This window comes from Medicago truncatula, chromosome 5 (genome assembly GCF_003473485.1).
Source record: "Medicago truncatula cultivar Jemalong A17 chromosome 5, MtrunA17r5.0-ANR, whole genome shotgun sequence".
Taxonomy (NCBI): domain Eukaryota; kingdom Viridiplantae; phylum Streptophyta; class Magnoliopsida; order Fabales; family Fabaceae; genus Medicago; species Medicago truncatula.
Genome location: NC_053046.1, coordinates 34,232,716 through 34,248,849, shown reverse-complemented (window position 1 = coordinate 34,248,849; position 16,134 = coordinate 34,232,716). Strand labels below are relative to the sequence as shown.

The window sequence follows — 16,134 nt, the reverse complement described above, 5'->3', positions numbered from 1 at the left end:
ATGGCACAATGTTGTTTATATAGGGAGAATAAAAGTGGTAGTTGTAATGATAATGATGAAGTAAAAACTTAACTGAGAACGAAGAATAGAGAGCTGTCGTTAGGATGAAGCACATAGTGCACGAAGAAAGTTAATGTTGAATATAGGTTTTAAGGACGATATTGAGTAATCATGATGTCGAGTAATGATGTAATGACTATGTTGTAAAAGGTTGAATAATGAAGTAATAACCATGTTGTATGATGTTGAACAATGACGAATGACGTACTTGTTTTATAATAACAAGTAAAATGACGAAAAGAACTATGATGTGAAGATGATTTGTTGTTGTTGATGTATTTTCTATATGTTGTTAGTGAGTCTTCATGCATCATATCATATTTAGGACCATGTTGAATGTTGTATGTATGTTCAGTAACACAGCTCTGACATACAAATGTTGATTAGAAACCGGTATCGGGATGCATATAGGTCCAGGAACGAAGTGCATTTGCATATGTCTCATGTTAGGTGTATATGAAGTATATGTGATATATGTGGTATATGTTATGTGTCAATGTGATGTATTGTGAATGATATTTGCATTTTTTTAATGTGTTAAAACTGAAAAATTATGATAATGATGATGTGTTAATGATGTTGTATAACCTGATGAAGAATTGTTAATATGTTGTAAATGATGATCAAATGATGTTATGTCTATTTATATATTATTCATGCATCCAATATATGTTACGATGAATATTCTCACCCCTTTGTTGTTGTTATGTATTATGGTGTCTGTACTCTTGGGGTACAGACACTCAGGACGAGGAGCTCTAGTTGCGGGACATTTAAAAGGTGGCGACGGAGATATACTTTCGTAGCTATTATCTAATTATTTATGTAGTCGAATAATCACGTGCTCTGATCTGTAACGCTAGAGTTGGGGTCAAACGTTGAATGTTTAAATTTGGGAATTTTAAGTATTTGAAATCATTATGATATTTTCCACAATGACGATTGAGAATCACAGTCGTTCATTTAATGAAATATTTTTGAAGTATTTTCCGCATTCTGAAATATAACGTATTATTTATTATTTGAATGAATGATTGATGAGTATGTGTAACATCCTTTTTGTTTAAATTTATTCACATTATTTATTAAATCAACATTGGAAATTAGGGGGTTACATAGTTGGTATCAGAGCAGGTCGATCCAGTCAGACAAAGTTATAACTGTATTAATCTCGTGTATGCGACAAGTATGTAAATACTGACGCTAGGGCTGGAAATGAGTCGATCTGAGTCGGACTTAGCTAAACTCGGCTCAACTCGATAAAAATTAACTTGGCTCGAAATTCGGCTCGAGATCATCACAAACTTTTTTTCAAGCTCGAACTCGACTCGATTCGAGCTCGCAAACAACTCGGTTCAGCTCGATAACTCGATGAACCAAGAGAGAGACAAAGAAGAATATGGTTTAAATGAGCACAAAAACAGCTCATAAACCTCTAAATTGTCTAAAAACAACTTAAGTAAAAGGATAACAACATTATTAATTAAATTAATTAATTAATATCCCTGTAATTCCAATTCTATTTTGAATCACTGCGCTTAATTTTTTCTAGACAAACAAGCTTAAATCTATCAAGTGCATATGGATTATGTCATACACTTCTCTATCAAAATTATCGTTGTGGGCATTAACATTATTTTTACTCAATTGGACGTTTTTAGTTTATATTGTTAAAGTGGTATGATAAAAAACTTTGACAAAAAAGGTAGAAATAACATTTCATTATATATATATATATATATATATATATATATATATATATATATATATATATATATCGAGTTGTCTCATGAACAAAACGAGTTGAACTATGCATAACTCCAGTTCGGCTCATTTATTTGACGAGCTTAATTTTTGACTCAAGTTCGACTCATTTGGTTCATGAACCAAGTTTAACGAATCAATTACCGAATCGAGTTTCGAACTATTTTCGAGTTGGTTCGGTTCATTGTCAGCCCTAACTTACGCTATAAATTCCTTTTTTTCATTAGGAGTTTTCTGGTATATTTATTGTTGTTTTGTGGCATATAACCCATCGCTTCACCCACATCAACGTCACAAAGCAGATAGAACCGGATAGTTTTTGCAAGCATATAATCACACTCTGTCTCTAAGACGCATTCAAAGTCCTACCTTATTAAGCGACAAGAAGATCAAGACATATATATTGCATTTATACCTTCTAGGAGTCGGTTTTATCCATTAGTACAAAGTTGTAAAAGTCGACCCCTGTGGATCAAAATTAGAGTTGGTTATACTAATTGAACGAATGACATTGAAACATATATTTTAATATTAATGACATGGAAATGAGATGTCTAACAACGATATCAAATAAACAAATGTCACATATAATCCACATAATTCAAAGAGAGATACTGGAAATTTCCGTTGATATTTTTAATATGGGATCGAAAAACTGAATTTTAAAAACGAGTATCAAAAGTTGGTGGGGTTTAGCATGGGAAATGATACTTGTTTCCCACCATGGAAAAGTTAATGTTAGCCATTAGATTAAGTAGAGAACTATACACCCTCAACACTAGATTATTGTCACTATCTTCCACTACCATCTCTCCTCCATACCAACCAACCCACCACCAGCAACACCATCAAAATGGTTGTCCCAACTCTCCTTCCCTTCACATCAAAATCAAATCCAAATCCAGTTAAAACCGTGTTACGAACATGTTATGAACAACCATCTCTTTAATTGTTTTCACCCTAATTGACAGATGAAAAATACCAAACTCTTTTCTACAATTCTTAATTCCTTAATCATCTTATTATTCTTCATTCACTCTCTTTGTAACAAAACCCCATTCTATATTTTACCACTTTTGTTTCTAATAATCTAATCTTCTTATTATTTTATCTTTAATTTGATTTTATTCTTTTCACTTGAATCTCACAATAAAAGAAGGTAAAATAAGGTAATTTGATTTGTTATGGGAGTTGAAGAAATTGAATGGGTGGGAAATTTGGAGTGATGATGAGTTTGAAAGGATTTTTGAGGAATATGCTTTATGTGATGTGATGATGAATGTTGTTGTTGTTTCATGATTGAAAATTATCTGCATTCTTCTCTCTCATTATTTTTCATTTTCCAGATTAAAAAAATAAATAAAAATTTGGATCTCCTAGGCTAGTTCAATGCAGGAAAAAGAATTTTTTAAGTTGTTTGATTTTCATTTGATAAGTTCAACGCATGAAAATGTATTTTTCATTGGAAGAATTTTTTTTGTTAAGTTGTTTTATTTTTATTTGATTTCTGGATTATTAAGTTTTAATTTCTGAAAATGTTTCCCAAAAAAAAATTCTGAAAATGTTGAGAGAGATGAAGGTGGAAGATGGTTACAAAATAATCTAGTGTTGAGGGTGTATAGTTCTCTACCTGATCTAATGGCTAACATTAACTTTCCCATGGTGGGAAACAAATATCCTTTCCCATGCTAAATCCCACCTCAAAAGTTAACTTAATTACAAAAACGGGAATCAAAATTGCAAATAAACAAAAGTACATCTTTTTTTTTTCTTCCTTCTTTGTGTGAGAACCGGTCCGGCCCGACCGGATATATATGTGGGAGTAAGATACTTACGCGTAATTGTACTTTCTCTCTTCAGATACGCGTTCCGTTCTTTTCGATTACCCAAACCTAAGCCTCAGAACCAAAAACTCGCTAGGGTTCATAATCGCGTTTCAACCAATCTCTTCGTGTAATTGGTACGTGTTGTTTTCTTCCCCCTTTTCCAATTTCTTCCTTACGTTTTTCTTTTCTTTTCTTCAAATTCTCAAATCTCAATTTTCCCCCAATTTCTGATTTCCAATAAAAAGGGGGGTTTTTCCCCATGATTTCTTTTCTTTCGTTTAGGGTTTTTCACGCGTCCCTTGTCCCCTTCTTTGTACTATTTGAATTCTATTTACATGTTGAATATTGTTTCAATAAGTAGCTTATTTCAATAATTTATTTATTTATCATAGTGAATTATTTATTGAATTACTGCTACAAGTTCTGAAATTTGGTCTTTCTTAGTGCTATTGATTCAATGCAATATATATGTGAAATTTAAGTAAAAGAGAACAAAAAAAGATATTTTGAAGCGCTTCATTTGTTCTATTGTCCCTTATTAGTTAATTTTCTATGAACTTTTTGCTTTAATGATAGATAGGTTGTTTTTTGTTTTGTTTCAATAAGCCTAGCGGTGAAATTCACAAACTTTTATACATAAGCGCCTGTTTGGATTGACTTATACGAGCTTTTCTACTGACATAAGTTTTGTTTGACTGTTTGGGAGAATTTATGAATACAGCTTATGACATTTTTCATAAGTTCTCCAAGATAGCTTATGAAAACAGCTTATAGCATATAAAAAAAAGAATTAACCTTTTTTTTTTCTATATAGATATAACTTATGTAAGCTTATACACAAGCACCTGTGCTATAAGCCGAAAGTAAGCTGTTTATCCAAACAGGGCCTTAGTGTTGAGAAGTTGGAAATTGAGGATACTGACCCATGCCCGAACATATCAAATGTCCCTGCAAGTGTTTACCATGAGTTACATATGGGACTGTACTTATGGGACAATGATAAGCACTTCACTTTAAATGGATGTACTTGTGATGGAAATGAAACAGTAGGCTTATTCTTTATCTGCTTGTTCCAGTTCTATTATGTTCTTCTATCATTGTTACAATTGTTGTTTTGGCTTTTCACAGCTTTGTTTTCTCTTTTGTTGTAGGAATGAGGTTGTGATTTCATATTCATAACTCCGCCGAGAGTTAACATTTGACAATTGTGTAACTGTTGGAGTGAGAGGGGTAATACATTTTCTGACTCAATCATGGAGATACAGACTTCTGGCAGGCCAATTGAGTCCTTGCTAGAGAAAGTCCTTTGCATGAATATTCTGTCATCTGATTACTTCAAAGAACTTTATCGATTAAAAACATACCATGAAGTTATCGATGAGATATACAATCAAGTTGATCATGTGGAACCATGGATGACGGGGAACTGTCGTGGTCCTTCAACTGCTTTCTGTCTTCTTTACAAGTTTTTCACCATGAAGCTCACTGTCAAGCAGATGCATGGGCTATTGAAACACCCTGATTCTCCTTACATAAGAGCGGTATGTAGAGGTTTGTAACAATGAAGAGTGTGTGTGTGTTCATGTGCATGATGTTTTTGTTAGTTTGCGTATGAATATCTTATTCACCATTTTGTATCGAGTTTAGGAAGTGTTGAATTTATATTCACCTTCATAATTAGCCATCTTGCATATCAAGAAAATAGTAGTGCACCTGAGACAGTGTGATTGATAATATAGCATTTACTTGTTTGATTTAAATTATGGGTCTGTTTGGATTGACTTATTAGAGCTTTATCTACTGACATAAGTTCTGTGAGACCGTTTGGGAGAACTTATGAAAACAGAATATGCCAATTTTATAATCTTTTTCAACTTACTTTAATAAGTTCTCCAATATACAGAGTAGCTTATAAAAACAACTTATAGCATACACAAAAACACATTATTTTATCTTTTGCTCTAAAACTAGCCTATGCAAGCTTATACGTAAGCGCTTATCATGGTAAGTGCTTTGCTATAAGCTGCTAATAAGCTGTTTATCCAAACAGGCTCTATTTCTTGAAATGTTATAACAGAGTTTGGGCTTAGTGCGTTTGTGGATTTTGTTGAATCATCAAAGCCAAGGTAGACAAAATCAGGGATAGATGGTAGGATCGAACACTTCCATGGTTTTTTCTTACTGCTATGATATTGCTCACATCTATAAGCATGAATTGGCGAGATTATAGGGGATCACTTAGATCCATTTTGGTCCAATTTCATGAGGCCAAGTTGTCCATTTTTGAAAAATAAGACTTGAGCACCCTTGAAATCTTAAGACCTAAGGTTCTGGACCTATTTGTCAATCATTTGACCTTCCCTTGTAATCTGTACGCCCGTGGCTGCTATCAGATGTGGTTTGTGGTTGATATTTTAGAGAGCTTGGCTGTTGGTTTGACCTTCCCACTTCCTGCCTCTTATTCAATCTGCATTTGTTTCGGGTTGTTTGTAGTGCTCTACTGAATTCTTGGTTGATTATTTGATTGCTCTATTTGTGTACTATGTTTGGTGCTTTATCCCGCAATATCCATGATTATTTAAGTCTTTTAGTTTTACGCGCTGTACAATACTGTGTTTTATACCACAGGTTGGTAAATTTGACTTTGTTGCGAGTGTTGTGAATTTAGGCTTTGGTAATAATGAAAATCCTCCACTTTTACTTCTAATTTTCATGAAGTTAGGAATGTTTGGCATCAAAATAGAGTATGCTCTGTTGCGTACATAGATGTTCAACCTTTTTTAATTTTAGCTTTAAGGCATATATCAACATTCTTATTGTTTTGCCCTTATATCCATTTTATCTTGTGATCTGCATTGATTCCTTATGTTGGTTATAGGTTGGATTTCTCTATCTGAGATATTATGCTGATCCAAAGACTCTGTGGAGCTGGTTTGAGCCATATGCAAAGGATGATGAGGTATGTGAATATGATTTTGAAATTTATCGCTTTGGATGTCCGTCATCCAATGTCATTTATTAAGTTTTTGAGTTATCATCTTTTTCTTGTTACTTTATTCTAACATTCCCTTCATCCCTTACAATAAGACCCATTTACAAAATTCACGGGTATTAAGAAAAGTTGTTGTAGCAAGAAATTTGTAAAAAAAGTTACTTTTCCATAGTTGATATCATAAGAAAGAGAAAACAAATTTATGTTTTCTAATTGTAAACTAATATAGAGGTATTTTTATAAAAAAAGTATTAATGCAAGTGAAAGTTTGAAAATGGTCTTACATTAAGGGATAAAGAGATATGAGAAGTAGGTCTTATAATTAGGGATGGATGGAGTAAATCTATTTCATTTTTTTCTCTCTATATTTTACTTCAAATTATACGACTACTTCTTTCTTTCCTGTTACATACACTTTGATCATATACAAAATTTAATTTTATCTATGAGGGGTTTTTGTTATGGCACTGATGTCTTGATGTCGTACTTTTTCATAGCATTCTATTTTCTACTTGTATAACAATTTTTTGTACCTTTGCTTGATATGGAGCTATGCAAGTAGTATATTTTGTCAAAAATATGATATGGGTTTTAGCCAAATTTATCAAGATTTTGGTATTTATTGTATGTTCTGCTGTGGCTTATATGGTCCTTTTCCATGAAAGATAGTTATTTGTTTGGGTTTCAATTTTGTCGAATGAATATCTATTTTAGGGATAGCATTTAAAAGTTCTCTCTTAGGTAACATGCTAATTATATTAGTCATATCAAATTATGATACTTTATCGATAAAAACTGATAATGCTTTATTTCAGGAATTTTCTCCTGGATCTAATGGACGGATGACTACGATGGGTGTATATATCCGTGATTTGCTCCTTGGACAGGTTCGTTATCTTTTATGGAAGTGTGCTTTCTGGTTTAAGTTCTTTGAGCTCATGATTTAATTTTGATTGTAGACAATCAAATGCATTTACATGATAACAGCAAACTATACCCCGACCCCTTGATATTTAGATTTTTAAACATAATGACTTATAAGGCTAGGGAAAATAATCATTTAACTGAAGTATTGACTAGTTAAATTGAGAAATCTCTCTTCAGAGCTCTACTACCAGAATCCAGGTGCATCACAAGAATGCAAATGCAGATATGTTCCTCATCATCACATGTTTTGGAGTAACAGTATGAGGTGCTTTCACACTTTCAAGATTTTTGGACATAAACTTTTTGCACTTACCAGCAATTCTTATAAGTATACTAGTTCAATAGAATGTTTTTTCTTTTCTTTTTTACCACGACATCTTTTCTTGTTTCATTTCTAAAATCACTACACCTAGGTTCCCAGAAGAAAACTGAGTATTTAATCCCACATCTGCTTTAGAATAAGACTTATTTTAGTCCTGGTTAAAGGGACACTAATATTGGGAACCTGCACTTGAGTGATCAAATTGTTAGATTTTGGGAGACTGCGAATAGAGGTTAAATTTGACGGAAACACCAAAAGGATAGTGTTTCTATTATTATAAGTTAAGAATCAAGTAGAATACTATTCTTCAAGGGCTTTTCAAATTTGATAAAATTGAGGGAGGAAATTTGTAGCGTAGCCAGTGCATATTTTAGTTGGGGGATCAAAAAAGGATTTTCCCATCTTGTGTATCATCCATTCCTTTCTACTTTTTTAATTTTATCTCCTCTTCTTTCTGAGGTTGAGCTGATATTTGTCCTACGTGTCGTTAATTTTGCATTTTTGTTTCCCCTGCAAATTTTAGGGTCCTCTAATCCTTTATGAAGCTTAATTTCCTTGAGATCTTAGAGAAAGAAATGGGTATCCTGTAATGCCCACTTGTCAGTGTAAAACGCCTTTGTATATCAGGTTTTTGCAACTGCTTTATTTTCTGATCATTTAACCTATATTTCCCTTAACATTTTTTCTGGGTGTAGGGGAGTTGCTGGAACCCCTCACTTATGATTCAAACTTTTGATATTCTTGGTTTATAAAAGGAAGGAACAAATTCAAAAACTGAAAAAACTGATTATCTTTTCATATGCAAGAAGAGGTTCTGGAGAGAATTCTTAATGCTTATAGTATGCTCCTTATTTGCTTCTTTTAATAAATACTACTTAGGCTACTTCTTTATCCCATTGATATTTTGTTGGTCTTGTATGAATTGAATTCGTGGTTGCTTTTGTTTTTTATTTGAATTTGAATTTCTTGTGAATTTTTGTTCAGCCTTTTATGTTGTCAGCACAAGTGCACAATCTTGCTCTTCTCATCCTTCATTTTTTTCATGAATATTTAGTATTTATATCAAAGCTCACCGTTTCTTAGGGTAAAGTGGGTAACTATCTCTTCTGGCGGTTATCATTTTTGTGTTCTATTTGTTCGATTTTTTATGATTAACTGTCATCATTGACAAAGTTGAATGCCCCGTTGCCCCATTTTTTTACCCTTCATTCCTGGTAATTTAACTTGTATAAGTACATTGATGATTTTGTTCTGCTGTTGCAGTACTACTTCGACACACTTTTTCCTCGCATCCCAGTTCCTGTAATGCGACAGGTTGTGGCGAATCTGGAAAAGTTGAAGCTCCCTACTACACATTGTGGTACGACAGGGGAAACCACCCGTCACGGTTCTGATGACACTGCCCGTAGACCACCTTCTGTGAAAGCTGCCCTTTCAGTCTCTTTTGGTCAGCGTGCGCCACATCGAGCCTCTACAAGGGATTCTTCACCCATTCGTCGTACGGTACCTGCTCCTCATGAAAAAAATGGCACTGATGACATAAGAAGATCTCCCAGCAATCATCGCAGTCAGAGCCGTGAATATCCTGAAAGGGATAGGGACAGGGAGCGGTCACGCTCCAGGGACAGGGACCGAGAAAGGGATAGGGAGCGTGATAGGGACAGATATTATGACCGAGATAGGAACAAGGACCGAGATGCTGAAAGATACAGGGATTGGGACCGGGATAGGGACTATGAAAGGGACAGATCCAGGAGGGATAGGGACCGAGAGAGAAGTTATGATTATGATAGGAGGTCTAAGTACGCAGAGAGAGAAAGTAGCCGGGATTATGACAACAGTATTGGCAATGGTAGTAGGCGCCATCGTAGTAGGAGTCGGAGTAGAAGTAGGAGCAGGAGCCGAAGTCAGAGCCAAGTTGGCACCGCACGCCATGACTCACGCTCTAGTCCACAGAGAGATGGAAGTAAGAAGACTTCTGCATCAAGTAATCTAGCTAAACTTAAAGATTTGTACGGTGATTTAGGTGAAAGCAAAGGAGATGCCAACATGGAAAGAATTCCTAGAAGGGATAATAGCGGTGAAGAGGTTATTAGACTTGGTGGCTCTTCTTGGAAGTACTGAGAATGATCACAGAATGCTTGTATCTGATGCCGGATAACTGTTCCATTGAAAAAGAGCATATTGGATTTTTCCTTTTCATTGCCTTTTATTATCACTTGGTTGACATAAGTTATAGGTTGATGAATGCCATCTATATTTAGCATATATAGATAATGTATACTAAATTTATTTCTGGTACATTGAATTCCCTGCTTTGTAATTGCAAGTTTTAGACTTGATGATCATTTTATGGAGACTTGAAGTACCATGCTTCCATTGTTCAGTTGAAACTATGTTATGAAAGACTTAATTCATGTTCTAATGTTGAACACCTTTAGGAGTTTGAGCTTTAAACCGAGTCAATAATCTGATGTCGCTATAATATGCTAAGCTGCTGAATAAGTTGCTGTCTAGATGCAAATTGATGGATTGTGTATGCTATAATATTGCTCAACATTAGTATATTATAAATCTGACAAATGATAGTTTTTTATTGGCAAAATTACACAATTAGTCCCTTAACTTTATTTTAGGTAACACTTTCGTCCTTTATCTTTTTTTTGTCACGATTTAGTCCTTTATGTTATAAAATGACAATATCTTATCATTTTTTATGAGATTTTTTTCAAAGAAATTTGATTTTATATGCGTGTATGATGAAGATTTACGTTTGCCTATGAGTTTGATGATTTTTTTTTGGAGTTTTTGATTATTTTTTTCATAAAAAAGGATAACTATGTTGTTATTTTATAACATAAAGGACTAAATCGTGACAAAAAAAAGATAAAGGACGAAAGTGTTACCTAAAATAAAGTTAAGTGACTAATTGTGTAATTTTGCCTTTTTTATTTTATTTTTGTAGGTTCATTTTAGTGAATTTGCATGCCACTTACCTTTGGCTTAATTTTTGTTCTGTGTAATTCCATTTTAGAACAGTACATAAAAGTTAAATACGCAGGAAGGTTAAAGTTTTATTATCTTCATGTAAAGGAAAATAAACCGCACGTAATTAAATAATAGGCCGTGAAAGAACCTTTTCATCAATGAAGATGCAATAATACAATGGTGAAAACCTGAAGCTATGTGAATATGTGATGCTAAAACCTCTTCTACAATTTCAAATAAAAATAAAAATTGTTAGGTTTACTGTCATGATACATTTTCTATCAGACTGTATATTTGGAATGCAATTGCATTTCTCCTATACTACTCTTCAATAAACCATTTGCAATGAGATTTTGCTGTATTGCACTGCACAGTGTAAAACAAAGTGTCTGGTTTATTCCAGTGAGCTTCTTCTGGGCTATTCACACTTGAGGGAACGGTATATGTGTCTGACAAAGATTAAAGAAGCTCTGAAAGACACAGTTCCAAGCATAAGAAAGAAACCATAGCAAATGCAAGCCATGTAGCCGAAAAAGAAAGAAGTTTGCATGAAACCAGACATATCTGATCTTGCATGGTAGAAAAACATGCAGTACCCATATATGAACAACCCAGTTGATCCACCACAAAGGAAAGACCTAATATCATGTAAAAAAATGATAAGTTAGAAAATATAGGGACATGAATTTCATCAATGTTAGCTTAAGAATACACATGTATTGTTTTGACAGTCATTTTCTTAAAAATCCGTGAATCTGACTCTTCCTTGAGTCGAGCGTGAGCTTAGATCCTCTTCTACCTCTACTTTTTTAGATGTCGGCCACTAAATTCATCTTACAACAAAGAGATCAATGCATTCAACTGTTAGATGAATTAAGAGCACCGACCTCTGACTTCAGAGGCAGGCAGAAGAGGATCAAGATCCATCTAGCATGGCCAAAGCTTTGTAGCATCATGTGTTTCTTTGAAAAATATTTTTAAATCAGGCAAAACTAGTCATGCATGCCAAGGTGACTGTGTTTGAATGGAAGGAGTGTGTATTCCCATAGCATTGATTTGTTTTTTTCATGGTCGAATTTCTGATGAATAAACAAAGAAAGTAGAGAGGGCACTCGGTGTTACATAATACATACCTCCACCACCATTCATGATCCTCAGCAGCAAGTTGAAAGTATGTCAATGCCACATTACCAAAAGCAGTGACAATCAAAAGAATGATGAAAACAATGAACAAAATGCTGTATATGGTATAAATCTGATGACCCCACACACTAGCAAATATGTAGTAGAGTTCAATGAAAATGGCACTGAATGGCAAAAATCCAGCCATAGCCATTTGAGCAAGAGTTTTACGGTACCAAGGTAGTTTAGGAATCTCCCTCGGATACTTGTTGGTTCGACAAGGCGCTTGAAATTCTGATTGGCTGTTCTTACCAGCAATCCCACCCAATACCAATAAAGGCGAGGTTACAAGTGTCCATATTAGGAAAATAACCACAATTGTTCCAAAGGGTAGTGCTGCAGTGGAGTTATAGGCGACAGCAACCGTGTTAAGAAAGCTGAATGTAAAAAATAATGGTCCAGAGAATAGACTACCAGTTAACACCAAAATTTTCACCTGAAATGCAACAAACAAATACTTGATAAGTGTAATCCCCTTAGTTTTTTCTTTCTGCAGTATACTTTCAATCGTTTTAAAGGAAAAACAACTGGAAAAAGAAAGGAAAGGAATTTGATGCAGTAAGCAGTCACTGTAGTCAATGATTTCGACTATTGATGAATATCAGATCATTGAGATTCCAAGTTCTTTTGTTGAAGCTACAATATGAGTCATCTGATCTTTATCCAATGACTTAGATCAACTGACCGCAGTGACTGCATAAATCATTGATTGTTGTGAATCCAGGTTCGAGGAACCTAAATAAGTAGTAAAAGGCGGGTATTGAGTGGAGCACCAACTGTTTATGCTGTCTAAGATGATGGATTTTACCCAATTTTTCCCTTCAATCATGTAATAGAAGGAAGCGGCAGAATAACTGGCAATGCCAGACGTTAATGCATATATGACAACCAGTGCAGTAAACAAAGCTCCCCTGTTGTATGGATAGAAAACACCAACTAGAGCAAGCATAAAGATGAAGATTACACTGAAAAATGGAAGCCAAGTATACAGTCACAAAAGAGCTGAACATGAAAATGAGTAAACACTATATTATATGAATACCATTAGTACTTTGAGAAGGTAATTCACTCACAGTGTAAATAACTGAGTGCCTGTTCCAAGTGCTGCTGCGAACAAAGACTTAAATCTTGGATATCTGAACACATCACCATGGATATACTTCCATCCAGTCTCTTCTTGGTCATCAAGTGCCTCTTCATCTGGTGTAAACCTATCGTAATATTTTGTAATGTAGATGCAATAAGTTCCACAAACTAGTAAATGGTCTAAATCTATGAAAATAGTTCTAAATTGCAGTAGGAGCTGCAATATAAAGGTTTCAGATGACTATGCAACGCTGCATCAAGCACATTTGCTCGCATTTTTGTGCAATATCAAAGTTTGCAGCGAAATCGCAATCACAGTTTAGAACCATGCTACTGAGATAAATAAATAAGTAGATTCTTACTTGACAAAGTCATTCTTAAGTACGCGCATGAGAATCATGGCAAGGAATCCGGTCAAGAGAAGAACGGTGACACACGAGTTAATAATAGAAAACCAATGGATTTCCAAGTGATGTGAGAGTGAGGATGTCTGTGAGTATTTCTCCAACCTTTTCTCAAATGGAATATCTGTTTCAATCCATTTGACAGAATATGTGAAATCCACATTTACCTCTCTATCTTCTGTCAAGTCCACAACAGCATTCGGATCATTTTTAACGAAAACATCGATAATACGATCGTTATTGTACAGAATCTCAAAATGAACATTTCTAAAAAGATAAACTGTGGCCTCGTTTGTGTCAACATCTTTTTCATCAGTTTCAAATCTTCCAAGGAAACCCCAAATTGGCAAGTCATCATAGTACATTTGATAAAAATAGTCCTTCAAAACAGCGTGTCTGAATTGAGCAACCTCTTTTCTTGTCAGCATCTTTTGGCAAATGCTCTCAGGTTTTTTATCAATCAAGAATTCAAGTTTGTAAGGAGCAACAACTAATCTATCACCGTTCAAAACTTCACCAAGATCTTCTTTCTTTTCTTCTACATTTTCTGCAGCCAATAAATTTTGGAACTATAAGGTATATTTAATTATTAATTAATACAAAGACAGTAATAGAAAATTTGGGTGAGAAGTGATAATGAATATCATCAAACTAACCTGGTGAACAAAATGGAAGATCAAAATATCTGTATGTCTCACTGTGGCATAAAATAATTTCAAGGAAAACACAGTATTAACAAAGTAGCCATTTAGGAAGAAATCCATGACAATGCTGTAGAAATTATTAATACATACATTACACTATTTAATAGCTATTTCAATTTAACCAACCAAGTGATTGAACTCCTTAATGAGTTTCAGTTAAAGACAAATTGTTTGGGAAAACCCGAGTTCAAATTCTTACTTAAATAATGTTGGGCCAGACGTTATTAATCTTCCAGTCGAACTTCGGAATACAAGAGCCCATTCCTATTGTAATTGGAGGGTTCAGACTATTATTTTTTTTACTATTTAAGCCAAAGTTCATTAATTTAACAGTTTTTCAGCAAAAAATGAAATGAGCACACTTCAATACAAGGAATAAAATGAAATGGCCTGCCACCAAATGACAGATAAAAGTCGAAATGAGATACACCAGAGCAATGCTTTTATTGTCAAGATAAGTTATCAAACACGGACACAGACACGACACAAACACTGACACGGTTTATAATTTTAGAAAATAATATAATCCAATGTAATCACATGTGTCGGTGTTGGACATTGACACGTGTCCGGGACACCAGGCCTTCGATCAGAAATGTCAGTACAGAACAGATAAGTCTTAATTGAATTAAATGTCATTACTGATTCCGATATTCAATGATGAAGCTATTTAAAGTATGCATAACTAAATACCACAACTTCTGTGAGTTTGACGAAATCATAATGACACCTTGAATTTGTTGAAGCGCTGAAGTATAGTTTTTGATAAAATCACAACAATCGATGGAAATATAATCTAAGACATACACATTCATCTCCTCTTCATCGACCTTAAAGAATTCTTGTATGGTAACGTCATAATAACACAATCCAATTATTTTCTTATTAAAAGTTATAATTTGAGGAGCATTGAGATCAAAATATATTTTAAAAGGGTAAATGAAAAAGTGAAAGCATTAAAAAAACTAACCTGGGATTGTGAAAGGGTCCCACCTTGTTTGCATAAAACGGTACAAAATCACCTTCTTTATAACGATGATCTGATGCATCAGATGTAACATAGTTAATACAGCAGAAACAACATAGGATCACAATGGCACTAACCAAACATGTCATTGACTTTTCCATATACACAGAACCACATACAGACACAAAACAAAACATAGAATGAAAATGCAATGGCTATGTTGTTTGTTTGTTTGTTTGTTCCTATAGGTACATGATGAGAGTGGTTGAGAAGAAGGAATTTCCACGACAATTCCTTAGAAAACAAAATGAAATAAAAATTGATAATATGATTTGAATTTGCACGTACTTCTTAAAATGGTACGTAATGAATGAATATTATAAAGAGTTGAAAAAGAACCGTGTTTGTGAATGGTTAATGAATGATGACAAGTACATGTCTTCTGACATAAACAAATTCTAGTACTTACATAAATTAATGTTAAGGTTCCTACAATTTATACTTGCTTATTATTATTACTCAAAACAAGGGCCGGTGGTTACTACTGTTTGTGTGACCAACCAACTATTATTTGTTTGTTGTGAAACCATTAATAATTTAAAATTATTTTCAATAGAAGTCAAAGCAAACTATTTAATAATTTGTTGTATGATAGATTTTAACAATCTTGATTTAGAAAGTTTCTTTGGACAGATGCAACAATACTATTAATAGTCAATATCATTATTCTATAAGTCACTTTTTTCTAGTGATTTTAATTTTTGCAAATAGATCAATTTCACCATCAACATCAAAATAACTATCATGTTTTAGTACATAAGTTTCAAGATATGTTTGCAACATGCTTTAAAATTGCAATATACCAGATAATGATTCAAGTCTTTTTTTTTTTTGAGTAAAAATAATGAACTA

General features: G+C 33.9%; 2 protein-coding genes across 7 annotated transcripts; one reads left to right on the top strand and one right to left on the bottom strand.

Annotated features, from left to right (window-relative positions):
* Positions 1-3,629: 3,629 nt before the first annotated feature.
* On the top strand, positions 3,630-10,331 carry LOC11436892 (pre-mRNA splicing factor SR-like 1). 6 transcript variants are annotated; one of them, XR_005646461.1, is made up of 7 exons: positions 3,630-3,784; positions 4,802-5,191; positions 6,529-6,609; positions 7,458-7,529; positions 7,747-7,834; positions 8,415-8,518; positions 9,155-9,291. XR_005646461.1 is itself a non-coding variant. In XM_024783836.2 (6 exons), the coding sequence occupies exons 2-5, from the start codon at positions 4,904-4,906 to the stop codon at positions 7,831-7,833; spliced, it is 528 nt and encodes a 175-aa protein (XP_024639604.1). In that variant the 5' UTR covers positions 3,630-3,784; positions 4,802-4,903; the 3' UTR covers position 7,834; positions 9,155-9,292. The 6 variants fall into 6 exon arrangements, 3 of the variants coding, with proteins under 3 accessions (XP_024639604.1, XP_024639603.1, XP_003616194.1); XM_024783836.2 differs by lacking the exon at positions 8,415-8,518 and having other exon boundaries at positions 9,155-9,292; XM_003616146.4 differs by lacking the exons at positions 7,747-7,834; positions 8,415-8,518 and adding an exon at positions 4,465-4,696 and having other exon boundaries at positions 3,634-3,784; positions 9,155-10,331.
* A 648-nt stretch (positions 10,332-10,979) lies between these two features.
* On the bottom strand, positions 10,980-15,696 carry LOC11425308 (transmembrane 9 superfamily member 2). Its single transcript, XM_003616145.4, has 7 exons — positions 15,226-15,696; positions 14,208-14,248; positions 13,510-14,098; positions 13,135-13,272; positions 12,870-13,026; positions 12,013-12,497; positions 10,980-11,517 (listed from the first exon to the last, which is right to left on the bottom strand). Exons 1-7 carry the CDS (start codon positions 15,417-15,419, stop codon positions 11,298-11,300), a joined length of 1,824 nt encoding a protein of 607 aa, XP_003616193.3. The 5' UTR covers positions 15,420-15,696; the 3' UTR covers positions 10,980-11,297.
* Positions 15,697-16,134: the final 438 nt, after the last annotated feature.